Genomic DNA, 23158 nt, shown 5'->3' with positions numbered 1-23158 from the left:
GTGTTTGTAGTGAGGGCAGCTTGAAAGTTTGAGTGAGTGCTTGATTGGTTGGCTGAAAAGGGCGGGAATTGGGAGTGTTTGTTTCAGGTGAGCCTGGCTGTTTAAAAAAAGCTGGCGCTCCACAAACGGGTAGGGATAGGATACAGAGGGACCTAGACAAATTGGAGGATTGGGCCAAAAGAAATCTGATGAGGTTCAACAAGGACAAGTGCAGAGTCCTGCACTTAGGACGGAAGAATCCCATGCACCACTACAGACTAGGGACCGAATGGCTCGGCAGCAGTTCTGCAGAGAAGGACCTAGGGGTGACAGTGGACAAGAAGCTGGATATGAGTCAACAGTGTGCCCTTGTTGCCAAGAAGGCCAATGGCATTTTGGGGTGTATAAGTAGGGGCATTGCCAGCAGATCGAGGGACGTGATCGTTCCCCTCTATTCAACATTGGTGAGGCCTCATCTGGAGTACTGTATCCAGTTTTGAGTCCCACACTACAAGAAGGATGTGGAGAAATTGGAGAGTCCAGCGAAGGGCAACAAAAATTATTAGGGGACTGGAACACATGAGTTATGAAGAGAGGCTGAGGGAACTGGGATTGTTTAGTCTACGGAAGAGAAGAATGAGGGGGGATTTGATAGCTGCTTTTAACTACCTGAAAGGGTGGATCCAAAGAGGATGGATCTAGACTATTCTCAGTGATAGCAGATGACAGGACAAGGAGTAATGGTCTCAAGTTGCAGTGGGGGAGGTTTAGGTTGGATATTAGGAAAAACTTTTTCACTAGGAGGGTGGTGAAACACTGGAATCGGTTACCTAGGGAGGTGGTGGAATCTCCTTCCATAGAAGTTTTTAAGGTCAGGCTTGACAAAGCCCTGGCTGGGATGATTTGGTCCTGCTCTGGGCAGAGGGTTGGACTAGATGGCCTCCAGAGGTCCCTTCCAACTCTGTTATTCTATGATTCTATGAAAAACTGCTCAGCAAGTCACCTATCTCCAGCACCCAGACACCCAGTTCCCAATGGGATCCAAACCCCAAATAAATCTGTTTTACTCTGTATAAAGCTTATGCAGGGTAAACTCATAAATTGTCCGCCTTCTATATCACTGATCGAGAGATATGCACAGCTGTTTGCTTTCCCAGGTATTAATCACTTACTCTGGGTTTACTAATAAACAAAAGTGATTTTATTAAGTATAAAAAGTAGGATTTAAGTGGTTCCAAGTAATAACAGACAGAACAAAGTAAGTCACCAAGCAAAATGAAACAAAACACACAAGTATAAACCTAATACATTAAGAAACTGATTACAGGTAATATCTCACCCTCAGAGATGTTCCAATAATCTTCTTTCACAGACTAGACTCCTTCCTAGTCTGGGCTCAATCCTTTCCCCTGGTACAGTCCTTGTCAGTTCCAGCAGACATCTTTGGCCTTGGCTCCACTTACAGATGTACAGCGCTGTGAGTTAAACCCGCCTTCGTACAGCTGAGTAGGGAAAGTGCTGCAGCCTGTCCACACTGTCAGCTGCCAGCGCACTATCGTGGCCGCATTTGCAGCGGCAATGGGAGCGGTGCGTTATGGGCAGCTATCCCAGCATTCAAGTGGCTGCAACGTGCTTTTCCAGTGGGGGCGGGGGTGGAGTGTGACAGGGAGCGTGGCGGGAGAGAGAGTGGATGTTTGGGGGGCTGAGAGAGTGTCAGCGTGTTGCCTTGTAAGTACAGACCCTCCCCTCCCTCCCCCACTTGCTCTCACTCACCGAAAGCAAACGGCAGCTGTTTCTTTTTTTCTCATAGACGAGATAAGCAGCTGCTCCCCGAAAGGGTCCCCAACTCCCCTCCCCGCCTCTCTCTTCAAGTAAACATTGGCTGTCGGTGCTCCAAACGGAGCCCCCTGCCTGCCTCTCACTCATTCAAAGCCAACAGTGGCTGTGTTTGGTTTTTTGATAAGCAGCCCCCGAAACGGAGCTTTGAAACGGCACTTCCGCACCCGGAGTTCACAACAAAACAAAAGAGGATGCTTCAGTTAAAAGGATTATAGGGACTTTCCGGAGGTCAATCCGTGCGTAATAACCTTACTGCCCATTTACACTGGAGCTGGAGCATCTCAGCCAGTGCGCAACAGCTGTTAATCCTCTCGGGGAGGTGGAGTACCAGGAGCACTCCAGCCAGGGAGTCAGAGCGCTCTCTGTGCCTTGCCAGTGTGGATGGGGAGTAAGGTAGAGCGCTCTGGGAGGCTTTATTGTGGTATAACGTGCAACTGTAGCCAAAACCTTAGATGGAAAGCCGGGGTATTCTCTGGAAGATCCCTTTGTTCTGTCCCACCCCCTTTTATATCTTTGGCACAAGGCGAGAATCCTTTGTCTTTCTCTGGGTTCTCACCCCTCCTTCTAAATGAAAAAGCACCAGGTTTAAGATGGATTCCAGTATCATTTTTATAGTGGGGACGCTGCACCCCCCCTTACCCATGTCCGCTCTCCCTGCCATCCCTTAGAGCTGAGGCTGGGAGCAGGGCCGTGGCTCTAGGAGCGGGAACATGGACATGGTAAGGGGACTGAAGCTGGGGCCACAGCTGGGGGTGGGGGCAGAGCCCCAGGCTCAGGGCCAGGAGAGGACCCCGCATGTGGGGCCGGGAGCAGAGCCCTGAGGCTGGCAGCCGGGACCCTGGGCACAGGGCCAGAAGCCAGGACTCTGGGTGCAGGGCCAGCAGCCGGGACCCCAGGTGCGGGGCCAGAAGCAGAGCCCCACATAAAACCTGGGGTTGCTGCAGCACCCCCCAGACCCCTAGTTCCTGCGCCTATGAGTTGATGTGATTCTAACCAGCTGGGGGCAGTGGTGGTCATTAAGAATTTCCATTGGAAGGGCATAAGAATTTTAGCACAGGGCTGTGGCACATCAACTCTGACAAAACAGTTGTCATAACTCCACAGAAATTATTACACTCATTCCACGGGCCATAGTTTGCCCACCCATGCCCTAGGAAGTCTCAGGCCCTGAACCAGAGACACCCAAAAGAAGAGGCTGCTTTTGGAAGCCCAGGCCTCATGAGGGTGGGGATCTTCGGGAGGGGTTGCCTCACTTACTCCCCTGGAGGACACTGCTAGTCAGATTTTAGCTTTGGTTCGGGCTCCTGCTCCAAGGAGGGGAAGGAGCCTCTGCTCTTCTGGAGATCATCAAAGCAGAAGAACTGGAGGGCGATCTCCTCACACGCGTAACTCACCCCGCACTCAAACAAGCAGCCAAACAAGAGCAGCGCTGGTGCCTACTGTAACATGGCCAGGTCCAAGTAACCACACGGCCCTTGGTACAGGAGCCAGGGGTGTCCCCACTTGGCCTCATTCAATGGGGAGCGGTTGAGGTAGATGCTCAGGTTGACCTGCTTGCGTTTATCCATCGGGTGGGAGTAAAGCAGCCATGACGTGGTGCTTCTGTGGAGGGCGGAGGCGGCATTCCCGCTGTTCAACAGGCAAGTCATCTCGTGGGCTGGGGCGTCTGGCTCTTCCACGTCATCTGCGTCCAGAAGCCCCATTGTCGGCGGGAAGCTCACCATGCTGTCCTGGCAGCTGTGAGGCGGCTCGCACAGCTTCTTGCATGAGGAGGGGCTCTCAAATGTCAGCCCCTGGTCTGTGCTGAGCGCAGCCGCCCGGCATCGGCGCGGGCGTTGCAGTACAGGACGGGGTCACAGGCCTGGCCTGCCACCTCGGCCACCTGGCACTCCAACGTCTTCATGCCCTTAATCAGCTCGCCCTTGTGCCACAACTGCCCGCCGTCATCACTATAAAAGACCAAGGACCGGGGCTGGGTCCAGCAGGGCAGCGGCAGGCGGCAGCAGCGAGCGGTAATGTGGTAGACGTAAGCAGGGATCACCAGCCGCCCGGAGCGGAGCTGCACGCTGTGCCCCGGCCCCACCGCAAACGTGGCCCAGTCCTTCAAGTCTTCCCCAATCACCTGCTCCGTCAGGTCCGTTACCGAGCTCCAGGTCCGGCCGGCGTCTCCGCTGCAGACGTAGCACAGCCGGGCGGCGTTCTGTCCAGTGCGGATCTGCCGTTGCTCTGAGATGCGCTGCCTCACGCAGATGAAGAACAGGAAGACGGTCTGACTCTTCTGCTCGTACACCGGGCAGGGGTTCATCGGGCGGTGAGCCGGTAACACTGCGCTCGTCAAGGGCTCCGTGGGCCCTCACTGCAGCGGGAGAGAGGGGGCAAGAACAGGTAGGTCAGAGGGGTAAGTGAGCAGGGTCCACTCCTCAGTACATCAGGATGACCATTCTGTACTGCCGCCTCAGGACTGGATGGGCCATGGAGCTCACACTTCGCCCCACCGCCAGGGGGAGCTGATGAGTCCTCAGCACTTCTGAAAACCAAGCAGGTGCCAAAACGGGGCTCTCAGAGCCTCATTTTAGGCTGTTGGTTCTGCCTTCCCCTAAGAGAGCAGGGGCTGGGCTGCAGTAGCTCCCCTGAGGGCTGTGCTGGCTTCTGCTCTAGTGGCTTGGCTCTGCTTTTCCTCCCTACATGGATCCAGGCCTGAAATTAGAGACAAGACACATGCCAATCATTCAGTCACTCCGTGGGACAGGAACTGTTGCAATCCCAGCCAGTTTCCAGGTCTGGCCTCCCTCTCCTGAGCTCCTCTCTTGGACATTTACACTGCATTAGGAATGAGCCTTCCAGCCCAGGTCAGCAGTAGGGTTGCCAGGTGTCTTCCCCCGTCATATTCCTTAGTGGTGTGATCCTGCAAGGTGCTGAGCAGCATCAACTCCCTCCTCACTTCAAAAGGCAGGTAAAGGCCCCCGGCACCTCATCGGAGCGCTCTGCCCCTCACAGAATCTAGCCCTGCCCAGTTGCATCCGATGAAGTGAGCTGTAGCTCACAAAAGCTTATGCTCAAATAAATTGGTTAGTCTCTAAGGTGCCACAAGTACTCCTTTTCTTTTTGTGAATACAGACTAACACGGCTGTTACTCGAAACCTGCCAGTACCATTAGTTACTGGGGGGTGAATAGCCTGGAGAGGGAACGGCAGCACCGCGGGTGTACGGGGAGACTTTGGCAAACCAGTAAAGTGCCTGAAACCACTATGGCTTATTGCTAAAAGCAGCGAAGTCAGCAGGCTGTAAATTGGCCATTCAGCACTCTCAGTTTGACGAAGGCAGGGGGTGGGGGAGTTTTGGGTGCCACAGAGAGGGCAGCTTGACCCCGTCCTTCCTGATAAGAATTGTGTTGAAGTGGCTGATACATGCATTTTTGAAGAGCAGGATATGCCACAGGAATGTCTATTGGGGCCTCAAGGCTGCAAACTCTGGAAAAACCCACACCTGGTTAATCGATAATCAGAAGAAACCTCTTGCTTGACTATTGAAACTGCTTACTTAACAAGTTTTCTTTAAGGGACATGTCATTCTATTACTAATGTAGAAATAAGGGGGAAAAGTTTGAGGTAGTTGGACTTTTTTTTGGACTCTCCCTCTGGATACATCTTGTAGTCCCCACTGGCAGACGGAAGATTTGGCCACTGGAAGCCTGCCGCTGTGCCACTCGAGAGCCACACTCAGCTTTGGTAATTATCAAGGGTTGGGGGTGTTTTACTAACCTTTTGCGGACGTGTGTTAGTGCTTGAGACTAAATAAAGTTTGGCTTTAAGTGAAAGCACTCTTGTGTTGTCCTCTTTGTGCCAGCCATCTATCGGTCGGACGGCCGTGTCTCCACTGATTTGTTTCCTGACACCACCTTGCACAGAGTAAAAGTTACCAAGAGCTATGGATTGAAAGAACCCTGGGTAACAGAATTTGGAGGACCCAGCAAGGATGTGGTAGAGAGGAAGGAGACGGATGGTACAAACAGTTTGTAGTTTGTCCATTGCAATAGGAGGTAAAAGACGGCGAAGTGGGGTCGCTCCCTACAAGTTCCCGTGTCGCAGTTTGCGAGTTAATTTATGTATACATTCCGTTACTGGGACTCAGAACTCAGGCTGATTGCCTGTTCGAGTTGAGAAATTATGTCCAGAGACAGGGGAACAACTGGAAAGAATGAACAGTTGAACATTATGTTGGGAAACAGCTTGACAGATTTTGTACAAGAGTATGGGGGTAATGGACCCTGGAAGCCTGGTGCCTTCACTGGCCCCGGAGCCTTCCTGCAGCTCCACAAGCAATGGGATATCTGGGTTAATGCAGGAAGGTGGGGAGGTCCGAATGGTAGGGCAAAGAAAAGGGCTGCTTTGCTGGGGTTGTGGATGGTTGCGACAACACTGGATCAGGAGATAGATTGGTTAAAAGACCAGGTGCAGGAACTGGAAAGAATCAGAGCAGAAAAGGAAGGTGAAGTAATTAATTTGAAGGCAGAATCTGATGCTGTCAGAGCTATGTCTCTGACGCAAGCAGCACAGATCGTAGGAACGCAGAAGCAGGTATGTGACCGTCCACCTTGCACAGAGTAAAAGTTACCAAGAGCTTTGGGTTGAAAGAACCCCGGGTAACATGGGAAGCGCTAATGCTGAGACACCTCGGGCTGAGAGCGGCAGCAAGCAAGGGGGGGGGGTCTGCAGGGAAACAACGCACAAGGAATTACCTCGACCGAAGTCCCTGTCTTCCGACTTCGTCTCAGCACCAGGTACTCAGCGTCCTCGTCCCTGGCAGAGGAGCGTTTCTCCGTGAACGCCAGGAGCGTGTCTGTGAGGATATACAGCAGTGCGGGGACCCGACAGGTGACCTCACTCTGCGGATCCTGGTGGAAGAGAGTCACCTTCCCAGAGCTCATCGAAGCCTTGATCATGATGTCTCGACGTACCAGACACGTCAGCTGGGAGAGAAAAGGCATCAAGGGGGTTAAACCAATGCTAGCTCTGGAGCTTCTCTCAGCTGCAGAGCTGCATCCACCTGCTCAGACAGGAAACATTATTGGGCTCCTCAGACAGAACAAGCAATAAGCCTGAGCCACAGAGGTAGGAGTGCATTAATGGCCTGCTGCAGAGCTCAGCCATACATGGTTACAGCCCACCTCCAGCTATGCACAATTGTATTTCATTTTCCTTTTGCTGCTATTTCTTTGGCTCCCAACTCCCCAAAATGGACTTTGTTTCCTCCATGCTCTGACGCCGCCCAGAGTTTCCCTCACACTTCAAAGGGAGATGGGGCAGTTTAAGCCCCACCTTGAGGTTTTGTAGATAACGTCGGGAGAAATGTGATCATAACATTTTTAATTAAAGTGTCAATGAAAAACTTTGGCCTGTCTTTCAAACCATGCCACAAACAACAGCTCGGAGGGAGGGAGGGCAGAGCCAGGAAGTGAAAGAAACAGAAAGAGAAACCCCAAGGGATCAACCTAGATTAGAAAAGGGACATTTCACCTTAGTTAAAAAAAGAACAAACGCTGGCCACAGCGAAATGTGGACGAAGGCAGGATGGCCCTGTGGTTAAGCCACAAGTCAGGAGATCTGGCTTCTTTCCCCATCCCTGCCATAGATTCACTGCATCAGGCAACCAGCTCAGAGATCAGTGCTGCAAGGGTGCAAGCTTAGCTCCTACTGATTTCAATGAGAGCAGGATCCAGTTCTGATCAGTGAGGGGGGGCTAGGACACTGAGTTAGGGCCAAATTCTGCTCAATTATGCCAAAGTAATTTCTGGCTCTGGGTTTACATGAGCGTGACAGAGATCAGAACCCGGCCCCCACTGCCTCCAAGTGACAAACAGGGGCCTTCCTCCAAGCCCAGACTTTCCCAGCACCAGCCCAGTGCAGTAATTTACCGTCAGCAGGTGCCTGCCCCGCTGGAGGTGATCTCTGCAGTGCTGTCTCCAATGCAGACCGGCTCTGGAGTCTCCCTCCTGGCCTGTCTTTCTGCTCTTTCCAACGGCGAAGGGGGCAAACTAGACCAAGGAGCCTAGAAACAGCAAGAGAAGTGAAAGTAGAAGCTCTAACCCTGGCAGGGATTCAAGCCCTACTGAGCCGAGCTCAGCCCGTCCCCACGCGACTGGCCTGTCCCTCCCCTCCCGCAGACACTGCTTGGCCCAAGATTACTGCTAAAGAGACGTGCTACAGTGCCCCAACCCCAAAAAAGGCCTCCACACTGTCCCCAGTCATGGCGAGTCCCCCCAACAGACCTGGCCCCCGCGAGCCCTCATTGCACTGAGTCCCCCCCACCCCAAATTGCACCGATTCGGACTTGGAGACCGGGTCCAAATATTCGCAGCCGCGCCGGCATGGAACATACCTGACGTCGGTGCAGGGCCATGGCCTGCGCAGTGTCACGGGCCAGCACCGTGGCCATTTTGGACCCCATGGGCATACCACTAGGCCCAGGGTGCCCAGCCCAAGGCCTCATGCTTAGTGGCGTCCGAGCCTAGGGTGCTGAAGGCAGCAGCCAGTCGCCCCACCCCTAAGGGTGCAGAGGATTCGGCGGTTGCACCACCTCCCCTGGAACCCAGCCCAGTTCCTGAGCCAGACCCTGGAGTGGCTGGCATGGCCCTAGAGGTGGGGCAGGAGGTCCCCGAGGACAAAGTGGGTCTGGCGGACCCAGTTCCTCCACCCCCTTTGTCCTTGGGGACCTCCTGCCCCACCTCTAGCTCCGTGCCAGCCACTCCAGGGTCTGGCTCAGGAACTGGGCTGGGTTCCAGATGAGGCGGTGGCAGGCACCTCCGTCTTGGGACCGCCCCCTATAGATAGCCGTGCCCACCAGGAACTCCTGCGCAGGGTGGCACGGAATATGAACCTGCAGGCTGAGGAGGTGATAGAGCTGAAGGACCCTATGGTGGACATCCAGGCATCAGAAGGACCATCCAGGGTCCCTCTACCCCTCATAAAAACTATACAAGCCAGTGCAAAGACCATTTGGAAGACCCCAGCCTCCATCCCTCCCACCGCTAAGGGTGTGGAGAGGAAGTACTCCGTGCCCTCCAAGGGGTTTGACTACCTGTTCACACACCCACAGCCTTGCTCGTTGGTAGTGTTGGCAGTAAAGGAGAGGGAGAGGAGAGGCAGGGTCAGCAAGCCCCAGTGCCTAAACCTAACGACGCCAAGCGCCTGGATTTATTCTAACACAAAATTTACTCCTTGGGAGGTTTGCAACTCAGGATTGCCAACCAACAGGCAATCCTGAGCAGGTACCTTTAACTCCTAGAAGTCAGTGCTGAAGTTTAGGGAGCTGGTACCAGCAGAGTCCAGGGAGGAGTTTGGGGCAGTTGTCGAGGAGGGCAATGTTAGGTCAAGGAATAAAATTTGGAAAGGCTGCAGGGAACTCCCCAACAAAAATATAGGCCCACAGTCCTTTACTGCGAGCTCCAGTATCTATCACCTGTTGGTAGCCAAGCTAGTCCTCCTTAGGTAACCTCTCTTCCCCTTCCTCTGCTGGAATGAGGCAAGTGGAATCAGGTATATATAAACCAAACACATTGTGTTTATTTTGGGGAAACTGAGGAACATAAATGGGAACGGGAAAAATGCATAAAACAATAACAGAAACTTATTCTATTGGTACAGTAACTCAGAACATCTGTGGCCTGAAGCCAAGACCCAAACTAGACACCCGTGGAGTACAAAAGGTAAGTAAACATACAATGTCACCCTTCTGATGGTTGCTCAGGACTTCGATCCTTTGGCTTGTACAGAGCCTCAGGAGAGGAACTCTGAGGAGATCCCTTGATGACTCGTCCTTCTCACTGGCTCCAGATGACACGGCGGCAGGCTCACGGATGACAGCTGGGTGTTCACAGGCGAATGACAACGGTGGACGTTAACTGCTGCAGATGGTAAGCAATAGCTGGAGATGGCACTTGTCCAGAGTTTTGATCACTTGTGGAAGCAAACCTGCGTGCACCTGCCACTCAGATGGGCAGCTCCGAACTGAGGTAACTGCCGCTCTTATATAGACTATATAGCACAAAATCCCTTAGGGCAGGGGTCTCAAACTCAATTTACTTTATGGTCAGTGCCAGTCCTCAAATCCTTCCAGCGGGCCAATAATGTCACTCATGTCACCCAGAACCTGCTCCCCAAAACTCTGCCCCCCAAAAAACTCCACTCCCCACTTGCCTAAGGCTCTGGGAGGGAGTTTGGGTAGGGGAGGAGGTCTGGGGTAGGGGATTGGGGTGCAGGCTCTGGGAGGGAGTTTGGGTGCAGAAGGAGTGAGAGGTTGGGCTCTGGGAGGGAGTTTGGGTGGGGGAGAGAGTCTGGGGTCCAGGCTCTGGGATGGAGTTTGGGTGCTGGGTGCAGGCTCTGGGCTGGGGCGTGCAGGAGGAGGGGGTGGGGTTGCAGACTCTGGGAGGGAGTTTGGGGGCTGGGGTGTGTGGGGAGAGGGTACAGGCTCTGGGAGGGAGTTTGGGGGCATGAGGGGGTATGTGGGAAGGGGGTGCAGGCTCTGGGAGGGAGTTTGGGGGCTGGGGTGTGTGGGGAGGGTGTGAAGGCTCTGGGAGGGAGTTTGGGGGCAGGAGGGGGTGTGTGGGAAGGGGGTGCAGGCTCTGGGAGGGATTTTGGGGGCAGGAGGGGGTATGTGTGGAGGGGATGGGGGTCCAGGCTCTGGGAGGGGTTCAGGGGGGTGCGGCGCTTACCTGGGGCTCCAAGGTGGGGCGGGCCGGGGGGCCTCTGTGCACTGCTGCCCCCAGGCACCGACCCCGCAGCTTCCCATGGGCCGCAGGGGCACTTGGGGTGGGGGCAGCGCATGGAGGCACAGCCCCACCCCACCACGGGGCCGCAGGAAGGGGCCAGCAGACACGTGGAGCGAGCTGGCAGACGCCACTCAGCTCCGCTGCGCTGCCGGGACCCCGGGCCATTGTAAATCACCTGGGGTGTGTGTGGGGGGAGCACCCGGGGGTGGCAGGTGAGGCCAAGGGAGAGACCCGGCCCCAAAACTCCTGGAGTCCTGCGGGCCACACGGGGGAGGTTCGTGGGCCGCAGATGGCCCATGGCCACGAGTTTGAGACCCCTGCATTGGGAAACCCCATAGAATCCGCGGGAAAATCCAGTTAAAACTGGAACTTGTTTATTACTTGGGCCACTGCTGACCGTTGGAAAGGGCGGGAAAACACTCCAACTGCACAACCCTCCTGATCACATGACCAAGTCCTCCATTTTAGATAACAAAATGGGTTTCATACAAACATCATAAATCATAATACCAATAACCTTACAAACACAGCTTTAGGAATTTGCCCCTAACAGCAAGGCAGTGCCATGGACCTCTTTACAGGCCACACTGGATGCTGCGGACTCAGCAGCCTGCACCTTGTCCTCAGGGATAGCTATGCGGCGTACTTCCTGGCTGCAGGCCTCGGGGCTCTCGCCCAAGGTTCAGCAAACTATGCAAGACCTACCCTTTGACGGGGTGGGTCTGTTTGCCGAGCAGACTGACTCCAGACGGCATAGACTCCAGGGTGACAATGAAATCTTTGGCTATGCACACACCCCGGCAACCCAACAAAAGCCCTTTAAGCCCCAACCGCCGCAACAGCACCCGTATCCTCCTCGGCCGAGGCAGGAATTCTACAGGTGCAAGGGTAGGAATGGCAGGTGTAAGCCTTCTCATCCCCCATCTGACAGGTCCAGGGTACGACTAAGTCTTCCTTGGGCTCAAAATAGATATTTCGAAGGTGCACCTGAGGACGGAGCACCTGTGTCAACACCGGATCCTTCCCCGTGGTTTTTGAACCATCTATCCCACTTCTACCATTCATAGTCCCAAATAACATCAGACTGCTGTGTTCTTCGCACGGTGGAAATGGGATATTCTCTCCAATTCGGCTCCTACCGTCCCTGCCACCCCCCTTCCCCAACCCTCTTCAGGGACTCTTCTCATGAACAACTCCTTATCCAGGAGGTGCAGGCGCCCCTTGCCATAGGAGCAGTGGAGGAGGTTCCTCAGGAGCTAAGGGGCAAGGGATTCTATTACCGATACTTCCTAATCCGCAAAGCCAGTGGGGCGGGTGGGGGGCGGTGTCTCAGACCCATTCTAGACCTGCGAGGACTCAACAAGTTCATGGCAAAGTTGAAGTTCCACATGGTCTCCCTCAATACAATTATCCCTTCCCTGAATCCGGGAGATGAGTTCGCTGCCCTCGACATGAAAGACACGTACTTTCAGATAGTGATTCGCCCTGCTCACAGACGCTTCTTGAGGTTCGTGATCTACCGAAAACATTATCAGTTCATGGCTCTTCCCTGCGGCCTGTTGACAGCCCCATGAGTGTTCGCCAAGTGCATGTCAGTGGTAGCAGCCTTCCTCCGAAGGAGGCAGGTGCAGGTATACCCTTACCTAGATGACTGGCTACTCAGGGGGCGCACCAGGGAGCAGGTGGAGTCGCAGGTCAGTCTGGTCACATCCACGTTTGAGAGACTCGGTCTCCTCCTCAACGTGAAGATGTCAACCTTGTCACCGACCCACAGAATAGCATTTATCAGGGCAGTGTTGGACTCGGTCCAGGCAAGAGCATGTCTGCCTGAGTCCCAATTCCAAGCCATGTCATGCGTGATTCGATGCATGAGCGAGTACCCGACTATAACAGCGAGGAATTGCCTCAGTCTCCTCGGTCACATGGCCACCTGCACGTACGTGGTCCGGCATGCTAGGCTGGGGCTCAGGCATCTACAGACATGACTTGCTTCGACATGCTGCCTGGGGCGCAACAGCCTGGGCTTAGTGGTTACGGTACCACAGAAGGACCTAGAGTCACTCCAGTGGTGGCTCAATGCTCCGATGGTCTGCGGGGGAGTCCCCTTCAGCAGCCCTCAACTCTCCTTGTCTCTGGTGACGGACGCGTCAGGTCTAGGTTGGGGCTCACATCTGGGAGATCTCCGAATGCAGGACCTGTGGTCACAGGACAAGCTCTCTCTCCATATCAATATCAAGGAGCTGAGAGCTGTGCATCTTGCATGCCAGGCCTTTCAGCCTCAACTGCAAGGCCAGTATGTGGCAGTCACGACGGACAACACCACTGCAATGTTTTACATCAACAAGCACGGTGGAACGCGGTCCTTGTCCCTCTGTCAGGAGGCCCTCAGACTGTGGGAATTCTGTATAGTCCACTCCATTCACCTGGAAGCATCATATCTGCCAGGAGTCCAGAACGTACTGGCGGACCACCTCAGCAGGTCCTTTCACAGCCACAAGTGGTCCATCTGGCCGGACGTCATTCACTCCATTTTCCAGAGGTGGGGGTTTCCTGTTCGCCGCTCGGAGCAACAGGAAGTATCCAACATTCTTCTCCTTCCAGAAAAGCAGCCCGGGCTCAATCGCGGACACATTCCCGCTACCCTAGGGAGGCTGTCTCCTCTGTGCCTTTCCCCCGATCCCTCTCGTGCACAAGGTCCTGCTCAAGGTCTGCAGAGACGGGGCAGAAATAATTCTGGGGGTACCAGTATGGCCTTGACAACACTTTACACCAAGCTTCTGGATCTGTCGGTTGATGCCATGGTCATGTTGCCGCTCCTCCCCGACGTTACCACTCAGGACCACGGTCAGCTTCATCGCCCAGACCTACGGCCCCTCCATCTCACGGCCTGGAAGCTTCATGGCTGAAACTCATGAACTTCTGTGCTCACAGCAGGTAAGGGAGGTCTTACTCAGCAGCAGAAAGCCCTCCAGGAGGGCCACATATCTGGCAAAGTGGAAGAGGTTCACTTGCTGGTGGGACCAGCGTCATACACCCCCATTTCAGGCACTGTTACCTCTTATTCTGGAGTACCTTCTGCACCTGAAACAGCAAAGCCTGGCAGTATCCATAAAGGTACACCGAGTGGCTATCTCAGCTTTCCACCCCAGAATCACTGGGCGCTCTGTCTTCACCAGCCCCATAGTGGGACAGTTCCTCAAGGGTCTGGAATGGCTACATCCTCAGATTAGACAGCCTGTCCCTGCATGGGACCTTAATTTGGTCCTCTCCAAGTTAATGGGGCCCCCATTCGAACCGCTGATGACTTGCTCCCTTCTCTACCTCTCATGGAAGGTATCCTTCCTAATTGCCATCACATCGGCAAGAAGAGTGTCTGAGTTAAAGGCTCTTACCTCCGACCCACCTCATACAGTTTTCCACAAAGACATGGTGCAGCTCAGACCTCACCCTGCTTTCCTGCCTAAGGTGGTCTCTCATTTCCATACCAGCCAAGACATATTCCTGTCTGTCTTTTATCCAAAGTCGAATGCCGGTAGCTGTGAGCAGGGGTTGCACTCCTTGGATGTTCAGCTAGCATTATCCTTCTATTTTGAATGCACTAAGCCATTCAGGAAATCAAACCGGTTGTTCATAGCGGTGGCTGACTGCATGAAAGGACTCCTGGTCTCATCTCAAAGAATATTGTCCTGGATCACGTCCTACATCTGCATGTGCTATGAGCTGGCCAAGACACCAGTCCCGGCAGTTACAACACACTCCATTAAGGGCACAGGCCTCATCGGTGGCATTCCTGGCCCAGGTCCCGAACCAAGAAATCTGCAGGGCAGTGAGTTGGTCCTCAGTGTATTTGTTCACCTCTCATTATGCCATCGTCCAGCAAGCCAGAGATGATGCAGCTTTCAACAGAGCGAATTCAATCAGGAATTCCATAACTCCACCCCACCACCTAGGTAAGGCTCGGGAGTCACCTAATTAGAATTGATATGAGCAATCACTCGAAGAAGAAAAACGGTTACTCACCTCTAATAACTTGTTCTTCGAGATGTGTTGCTCATGTCCATTCCAAACCCACCCGCCTTGCCCTCTGTTGGAGTAACCACAAGAAGGAACCAAGGAGGGGCCGGGTCATCAGGGTCATATATTGAGTGCCGTGGAGGCGCCACTCCAGGGGGCTCCGCGGCCAACCTGACGGGTGCTGCTAGGAGAAAAACTCTCCGACAGCTGTGCACACGGCGCACACACACCTGATTGGAATGGATATGAGCAACACATCTTGAAGAACAACACTTACAAGAAGGTGAGTAACTGTTTTTCCCCTCTATTCGGCACTGGTGAGGCCACATCTGGAGTACTGCGTCCAGTTTTGGGACTACAGAAAGGATGTGGAAAAATTGGAGAGAGTCCAGCGGAGGGCAACGAAAATGATTAGGGGGCTGGGGCACATGACTTATGAGGAGAGGCTGAGGGAACTGGGGTTATTTAGTGTGCAGAAGAGAAGAGTGAGGGGGGATTTGATAGTAGCCTTCAACTACCTGAAGGGGGGTTCCAAAGAGGATGGAGCTCGGCTGTTCTCAGTGGTGGCAGATGACAGGACAAGGAGCAATGGTCTCAAGTTGCAGTGGGGGAGGTCTAGGTTGGATATTAGGAAACACTATTTCACTGGGAGGGTGGTGAAGCACTGGAATGGGTTCCTTAGAGGTTTTTAAGTCCCGGCTTGACAAAGCCCTGGCTGGGATGATTTAGTTGATGTTGGTCCTGCTTTGAGCAGGGGGTTGGACTAGATGACCTCCTGAGGTCTCTTCCAACCCTAATCTTCTATGATTCCTTCTGTAACACAGCCCAGCTGTCCTCTGGCTGCTTTGGCTGCTTTTCACCCTTTTTAAAGAGGCTTGCATAAATTCAGGTTGCCAAGCCTCCAGGATTGGCCTGGAGTCTCCAGGAATTAAAGATTAATCTTTAATAAAAGATTATATCATGTGATGAAATCTCCAGGAATACATCCAACCAAAACTGGCAACCCTAATTCAGGGCCTGACTCCGGGTAGGAGCCCTGGTTTATCCACAGAACTAGGAATGGGCAGTGACAGTTCAGGGCTTCTCCTTTTCACAACATGCCTAACCGAGGGCCAGAAGCTCATACAGAACCTGCCTCGATGGAAAGGTTATTAATCTGGATAAAACTAAGTCTCTGGCTCTTACCACCAAGCCATCTCCAGCCCCACATTACAAACAGCTCCCTATTAATCTGTCCAGATGGGACATCGAGCAGGTGGCAAGGGTCGAATACTTGGGCAGTGTTACAGCGCTGGAGGATGCTCAAAAGATGTGGGCGCTTGTATAGCAGCAGCAGTTGCCACATTGCGGGCATGGCATCAGACTTGCCACGGAGCTGTGGATCGATGGAAACATGGTCATAGCAACTCTATTGCAGGGCAGTGAAACATGGGTGCTGAGGAAGGCTGAGGAACATGGGATTTGTGTTTTGGAGACTTTCTCAGTTGCTCCATATTAAGTGGCAGGATAAGACCAGAAATGGGATGCCTGAAGCTGAACCCAGCAGCTGCCTCCCACCTGCACTGGTTCAGTTTTGGAGGCTGTCTCGGTACAGACATATTGTCATGAAAATCAGAAAATTCTACGTGCCTGTGCCCAGGAATGCCGCTACCCAGCCAGCCATCATGTGGGCACCAAAAACTGCGATGGCACAATAAGATTGCCAGTGGGGCACATAAACTGAATATCCAGCCAGACCACCTTAAGGACCTATCTAAGAGGATGGTCTGCAAGAAGACCATGTCCCTTTGGGATTTCATAGAATCATAGAAATGTAGGCCTGGAAGAGACCTCGAGAAGTTGTCAAGTCCAGTCACCTGTGCTATACAGGACCAAGTAAACCTAGACCATCCCTGACAGGTGTTTGTCCAACTGGTTTTTAAAAGCTTCCAATGATGGGGACTCCATGCCCTGCTTTGGAAGCCTATTCCAGAGCTCAACTATCCTTATAGATAGGAAGTTTTTCCTAACATCTCATTTAAAATCTTCCTTGCTGCAGATTAAGCCTGTTAATTGTCCTACCTTCAGTGGACATGGAGAACAATTTGATCACTGTCCTTTTTATAAAAGCCCTCAAAGTATTGGAAGACCGTTATTAGGCCCCCCTCAGTCTTCTTTTTTGAAGACTAAACATACCTTGTTTTTTCAACCTTTCGTCACAGATCAGGGTTTCTAAGGCTTTTAACATTTTTGTTGCTCTCCTCTGGACTCTTTCCAATTTGTCCACAGCCTTCCTAAATTGTGGTGCCCAGAACTGGACACAGTACTCCAGCTGGGGCCTCACCAGTGTCAAGTAGAACAGGACAATTACCTCCTGTGTCTTACGTACAACACTCCTGTTAAAACACCCCAGAATCAGATCAGCCTTTTTGCAGCTGCATCACATGGACAACTCATTTCAGTTTATGGTCTACTATAACCCCCACATCCTTTTCAGCAGTCCTGCCACCAAGACCGTTATTTCCAACTTTGTAGTTGGGCATTTGCTTTTTCCTTCCTAAGTGAAGTACTTTGCACTTTTCTTTATTGAATTGCAACTGGCTGAATTCAGACCAATTCTTCAATTTGTCAAAGACATTTTGAATTTAAATGTGCCCTCCAAAGTGCTTGCAACACCCTCCCAGCATGGTGTCATCTGAAAATTTTATAAGCACATTCTCTGTTCCATTCATGGGGGACAGGTAGAATAGGCCAAGCCAAGCCACGGCCCTGCGCACCCTACATCCTCTCCTCCAAGCCGGCAGCAGCTTAGCTCCAGCCAGAGGCCAGCAGGTGACTGGGGCTGGCCGGTGACCCAGTTCTGGGGCCAGTGCGCAACCCAATGATAGGGTGGCAGCCGGGTGCTGGGGCCAGCGTTGAGGCCAGCTGGCGGCCCGGGGCTGCTCGGCTGGGGCTCCTTCGGATGTGGGGAGGGGGTGGGCCTCATTGGGTGTGGGGGGGGCCCTTGGGGCTCCAGCAGGCAGTAGGGGGGACTTGGGCAGAAGGGACGGAGTTGCATAGCTAGCGTCCCCGAAGGGGGGCTCACGTGCTGCCCATAAATCCATTATGCAAGACATTAATGAAAATGTTGAATAGTACCGGATCCAGGACTGACCCCTGTGGGAACCCACTAGATACACCCTCCCAAACTGACAGCAAACCATTGATAACTACTCTTTGAGTAGTGTCCCTACCTTATAGTAATTTCCTCTAGACCACATTTCCCTACTTTGCTTACGAGAATATCATGCAGCACTGTGTCAAAAGCCTTACTAAAACCAAGGTATATCACATCTATTGCTTCCTCCCATCCACTGGACAGTAACCCTGTCAAAGAAAGAAATTAGTCTGGTTTGGTCTGATCTGCTCTTGACAAATCCATGCTGGCTATTCACCCTGTTATCCTCCAGGTGCTTACAAACTGATTGTTTAGTAATTTGCTCCTGTATCTTTCCAGGAATTGAAGTTAGGCTGACTGTCTATAATTCCCCAGGGCCTTCTTGTTCCCCTTTTTAAAGTTAAGTACTATATTTGCCCTTCTCCAGTCTTCTAGGATCTCTCCTGTCTTCCAGGAGTTCTCAAAGATAATTGCTAATGGCTCTCAGATTGCTTCAGCTAGTTCCTTAAGTTCCTTAACTCTAGCATGAATTTTATCAGGCCGTGCCAACTTGAATACATCCAAGTTATCTAAATAGTCTTTAACCTGTTCTTTTCCTATTTTGACTTGCCTTCCTTTCCCCCTGGTTGTTAATATGAATTGTGCTGAGTATCTGGTCATCACTAATCTTTTTAGTGAAGACTGAAGCAAAATAGGCATTAAACACCTCAGCCTTCTTGATGTCATCAGTTATTAGCTGTCCTCCTCCCCTAAGTAGAAGACCTATCTATCTTTCTCCTAATGTATTTAAAGAACCTCTTCTTCTTGTCTTTTACATCCCTTGCTAGGTGTAACTCATTTTGTGCCTTAGCCTTTCTGTGCTGCTTTTTTGTACTCCTCCTTAGAATTTTGGCCTCCCACCTTGTTGAGTTTCAGAGCCTGGGCTCCAGCCCGAGCGGGAATGTCTACACTGCTATTTTTAGACCTGCAGCTAAAGCCCCGTGACCCTGAGTCAGTTGACCTGGGCTTGGAGACTCAGAGCCCCAGGGTTTTCTCTGCAGTGTAGACATATGCTCATCAGCCTGCTACTTCCTTAGGTGATTGACAAGCCTAGGCGGCTGATGACCTGCAGAGAACAGTGTGGCACTGCCAGGCTAATGCTGGCTTGGCCGGAGCTATCACAATGATGGTAAACTGAGTCAGTGGTGGGTGAATTGCAACCATGCTAAGCATGAATGGAACAAGGTCACTGGGACCCAACAGCAGGAGGGGTAGGGGAAGAGCATTTGTCACTATGTGCTTGGTTTCCAGGGACGGCGCTTAGACAGGGAGCCCCATAACAAGGTCTGAAGTTTGACTTTATATCCCTCTCCGGTGATTCCTATCCCTGTAAAACCCCTTCTGGAAGGAACCAGCTGCAGTAAACAGACCTACAGCTGGAGGCTAGGCTGTATGAGTTGATTTCTCAACTTCATTATTCTGTCCAAAACAGATGGATATGGTTTCCTGAGAGGTTTCGGAGACACAGAGCCCTCCAAACGTGCAAGGTATTTAGACGAATGTTGTCACGTTCATGCTCTTCCTCTAGCTGAGCTGCACCTGGCAAGAGGGCACAGTGGGTGTGGGAATGGCTGCTCTCAGAAGTTCCTCACCATCCTCCAATTCTCATTCAATTCAGAGAGCACCCTGAGCAAACACAGCTGCTTCTCTTCTACTTCCTCCCCTCAAAAAAATAAGAAGTCAGGGTGGGAGGTTTCAAGAGCACTCAGGCTTGGCCAATCACAGCTCTCATTGAAGGAGGCTGCCATTACTTTGGCCAAGGCCCCGTGCTTGTGAAAATTCCTCCCTTCATGACACTGGTCCCCATAGCAGCCCCCTGCACTGCTAACCTCTCTTCACTCCCCAGAACAGGAACAAATTGTTCTCCACTACTTCCAGCACATTCCATTGCTTCCCCTTTTATGTATTATTCAACAAAGACGGTGACAAAATTTGTAAATTTTTGCTGTTTTTTGTACAGTGTCTACCACTGTGCACTCCTGATCCTTGACTGGGACCCTGGAGGCAATGCAAATAAGCACAATACAAACAGGTCATGTAATCTCACTTTTTAACATGAAGAAAGCGAAGTTCCTTCCAACCAAATGACATCACAGCGAGGACAACTCGTTTTGAAAGACAAGATGGGCTGTCTTGGCCCATTGCTGTTCTTTAAAGGGTGACAACCTAATTGTTTTGAAATTGAATTTTTTTTTTTTTCAAATCATTGAGAGACAAAGAGTACTTTTACTCTCCTGCTGATGGTTATAAAGGTGTTTTCAGTTGGGCAGTTTCTCCCTTGAAGTTTCCAAGAAACAGTGAAATGGACTCCCGAGAAAGTGCTGTCAAATGCACAAACTGAAGGGAGTCAAAGGCCCAGATCCACAAAGGGACTGGGACATCCCCAGACCTTAGCTTGGATGCCTAGGCTATGCATGGGGAGAGTTTCGGCCCTGAGAATGAGACCCACAAAAACCAGCACCCTAGGTGGGTTGTCTTCTAAACTAACTTAGGGTGTGTCCTAAGTCTCACACCTCTCAAGAGTTAGGAACCTATGTCCGAGATGGATGGAGGTACCTAGCTGTGCTTGTGATTCACAGATGGAAACCCCTCTTCTGGAGGCAGGTGCCTAAGCAGTTTCTCGCAAGAACAGCAGTGGTGCACTTAACTCCACACAAAATGGCAAAGGAAGGGCTATAAGCACATAAATTCCTTTGGGGATCTGGGTCTAACTCTTCAGTGTTAGTGGTCTCAGGTATGTATGTAATGTGGTAGTGGGTACCAGGGTTTTCTAGACAGGAATGTGATTTTAAGACAACTGGGCTCCGGTAATCTCTCCCCCATGAAGACCGCAACACCGTTTTCACATCTGTTCTTTCCTTTTATTGAAAAAAAAAATCATTTAGAAAAATGACAGTTTATATCAGGGACACAACTGAACAGAATCTCAATACGAAATATGCCAGTTGGACAAACATGAAGGACATTTACAGCTCTAAAAATGCCATTGCTTTTTTCACCTTGTCAATAAATTTCGTGCTCTAACATACAGAAGTAGCATATTTGCAGTCTCGATATTTTTCTCTTCCAACAGATAAAAGGATTTGATATAAAAATCGATCCCACCCACCCACTCCCCAATCAGATAAATATAAAAATAAAGAAAACACTTGTTTGTGAATGGACAGAGTTGTTTTACATGAAGGTTTTGTCCTGAATTCCTAACATAAAGATTCACTAAGAAAAAGATAAAATGAAGTCAGCAAAATGTGAATGCTAAAATCCCCCAAACACTGCATGGCACAGAGCTACATACTATAAAGCAGTGCCAGGTAAAAAGGAGGAAGTCAATACAGCATTGAGCAAAAACCTCTCTCCTAAAGGTCTTTGATAGGTCAAATGTCATCCAACATCATCTCAAAAGTGACAGAGCAACCTGAAAGGCAGGTTAAACACTGCAACCACACAGGTCAAGACCGTCTGTAGCTTTAATCTGACTGCATTAGCTTCAAGATTTCAGATCCAAGTTTAAAAATCCTGCTTTATCCAGAATTAAATAGGATTTCAGGACAAAAACAGAGGCAAGTAACATTCTTTGCTATTTCACTTTATTTATTAGTATTAATTTAGCATGATCCACGCAGGAAGATGGCCCTTGGAATCATTATTTTGTTTTTCTTTCCGTGGCCAAACTGTCATGAAGCTTGGAGATTTCCGGTTCGTAGGCCTCCATGACTAATGTTCCATTGTTATCAAAGAATTTAGCAATAGATTTGGTGAACTCTGCTTCTCTCGGCTGTTTGGTTTTCCCGCTGATGAAAGTCAATTTCAGGGTGTATTTGTCATCAAACCTTGAAGGGACACAGAAAGAGAACGTGAGTCACAGTTTAGAGAGGGGGCTACTCAGATTTGGCACAGCTGTGTGGCTACATTGGGCTGAGAGCCTAGTAGCCAAAAGAACACCCCGAATTTGAACAAGTGACACATGCTGCAGCAATCCCACATCTTCACCACAGGTGTACGGCCCAGGTCCCAGCATGCAATGCTCCACCGTCTATGCACAAAGATGCTGCAACATGCAGTATCAGTAAATAACTCGATATTAAAGGATTTTTTTACTGCTCTTTTTGGGGTTAGCACTTTCTTAAATTAACATTAGAGTTAAAATAACTAGTAAAATTCAAACTTCTCCATGGCTGTTGATTGCTCTGACCTTACTGCTATTTTAATTCTAACAGGGTGAAACTGATGTAGATGTTAATGGGCAAGCTCATGAATTGTAACCCTGCTTTTTGGTAAGCATCAATATGCATTTAAGAGGCAGTTTTGCTTGAAATTATCTTGTTTTTTGTTTCCTTCAGACAGAGGAGTCCTGAATTTGCAGGAGAGATTCTCGTCTCCCCAAGCGACTAGCACTAACCTCATTTCTTTTTCTGTTAAGGTGCTCAAATGACATAGCGATAATAAAAACCTAGGCAGAAAGGCCCATCCATTCCTGAGTCTGCAAACAGACAAAATGAAGTGCTTTCTTCACATGTCAGTAAAGATCAGTCTCTCCGTGTCACAGTGGACCTGACTTCCTGAAAATGACAGTTTCCATGCCGTGAGATCAGTTCAACAGCCATGGAAGATTTCCACCGTGTGTGTATTAATATGTATCTATATGATCTTTTAAGGAAAACTGTGTTTTTAAGTCAAAGATGAGGTTAATTGGGCCACATTTTAGAAGCCACACTTTGGGGTAATGCCTCCCTGTTTTAAATGACATGAACCAATTCCATGTAAGCAATTCCTCTGCCCTTAAAAGCGAACTAACATTACTCCCGCTCCCTCCCCCACCTACTTCCTTCCTGCTCTGCTTTCATTGTTTCAGTTAATAAAATGCTTGTGTCTCCAAAAGTCTGACTGTTTTACACTTTAATTAAAATATATTTTACAGGCCAGGAATAGAAAGCACAATTAAATCACAAACAGGGAGGCAACCAGCTATTCATATAGGGAGAGATGTGTGTCCCATCTCTTCTGGTGTCATATCTTACAGCAACCAGTACCAGATGTTTTAAAGGTACAGGATTCCTTCCTAACCCATCAGTCAGTGATTGGTTTATGCTGGAAGCATGAGGGTTTGTAACCCTTATTCTTTTAACCTATCTAAGCTAACACTCTCCCCATTTAAAAAGTTTCTTTTTTGAATCATGCTAAACTCTGGGGACTCCAATATCTTGTGGCATCAAGTTATATATATTAGTTATAATAGGGGACAGAAAATTGAATACTGCATAAAAAGTTTAGCCATCTCAAAACTAGAAATCATGATAGGAGCTCAAATAAAAGCAACTAAATGTCCAATACTGCAATCTGCATTCATGCAAATAGAGTTAATGGGTCTACTTTTCTAAGGGCTG

At 50.6% G+C, this 23158-nt stretch overlaps 1 protein-coding gene, 1 long non-coding RNA gene and 1 pseudogene across 3 annotated transcripts in view; 1 reads left to right on the top strand and 2 right to left on the bottom strand.

Moving 5' to 3' along the window:
• The window catches only part of LOC140907713 (uncharacterized), a 23789-nt gene extending 1137 nt beyond the window's left edge, over positions 1-22652 (top strand). Inside the window, exons 2-5 of the long non-coding RNA XR_012157589.1 lie at positions 9462-9523; positions 9651-9730; positions 21992-22048; positions 22195-22652. This is a non-coding gene — a long non-coding RNA (uncharacterized lncRNA). The remainder of the gene's footprint in view (positions 1-9461; positions 9524-9650; positions 9731-21991; positions 22049-22194) is intronic.
• Positions 1843-7880, bottom strand: LOC140907703 (sialidase-3-like; annotated as a pseudogene).
• The window catches only part of SPCS2 (signal peptidase complex subunit 2), a 15398-nt gene continuing 12853 nt past the window's right edge, over positions 20614-23158 (bottom strand). For both annotated transcript variants that reach the window (XM_073334279.1, XM_073334270.1), the window contains one exon: positions 20614-21604. In XM_073334279.1, the coding sequence (XP_073190380.1) occupies positions 21418-21604 (187 nt within the window). In that variant the 3' untranslated portion in view covers positions 20614-21417. The remainder of the gene's footprint in view (positions 21605-23158) is intronic.

This window comes from Lepidochelys kempii, chromosome 1, assembly GCF_965140265.1.
Source record: "Lepidochelys kempii isolate rLepKem1 chromosome 1, rLepKem1.hap2, whole genome shotgun sequence".
In the NCBI taxonomy this organism is placed as follows: domain Eukaryota; kingdom Metazoa; phylum Chordata; order Testudines; family Cheloniidae; genus Lepidochelys; species Lepidochelys kempii.
Note: the sequence above shows the minus strand (reverse complement) of the source record. Positions and strands in the feature narration are given on the sequence as shown.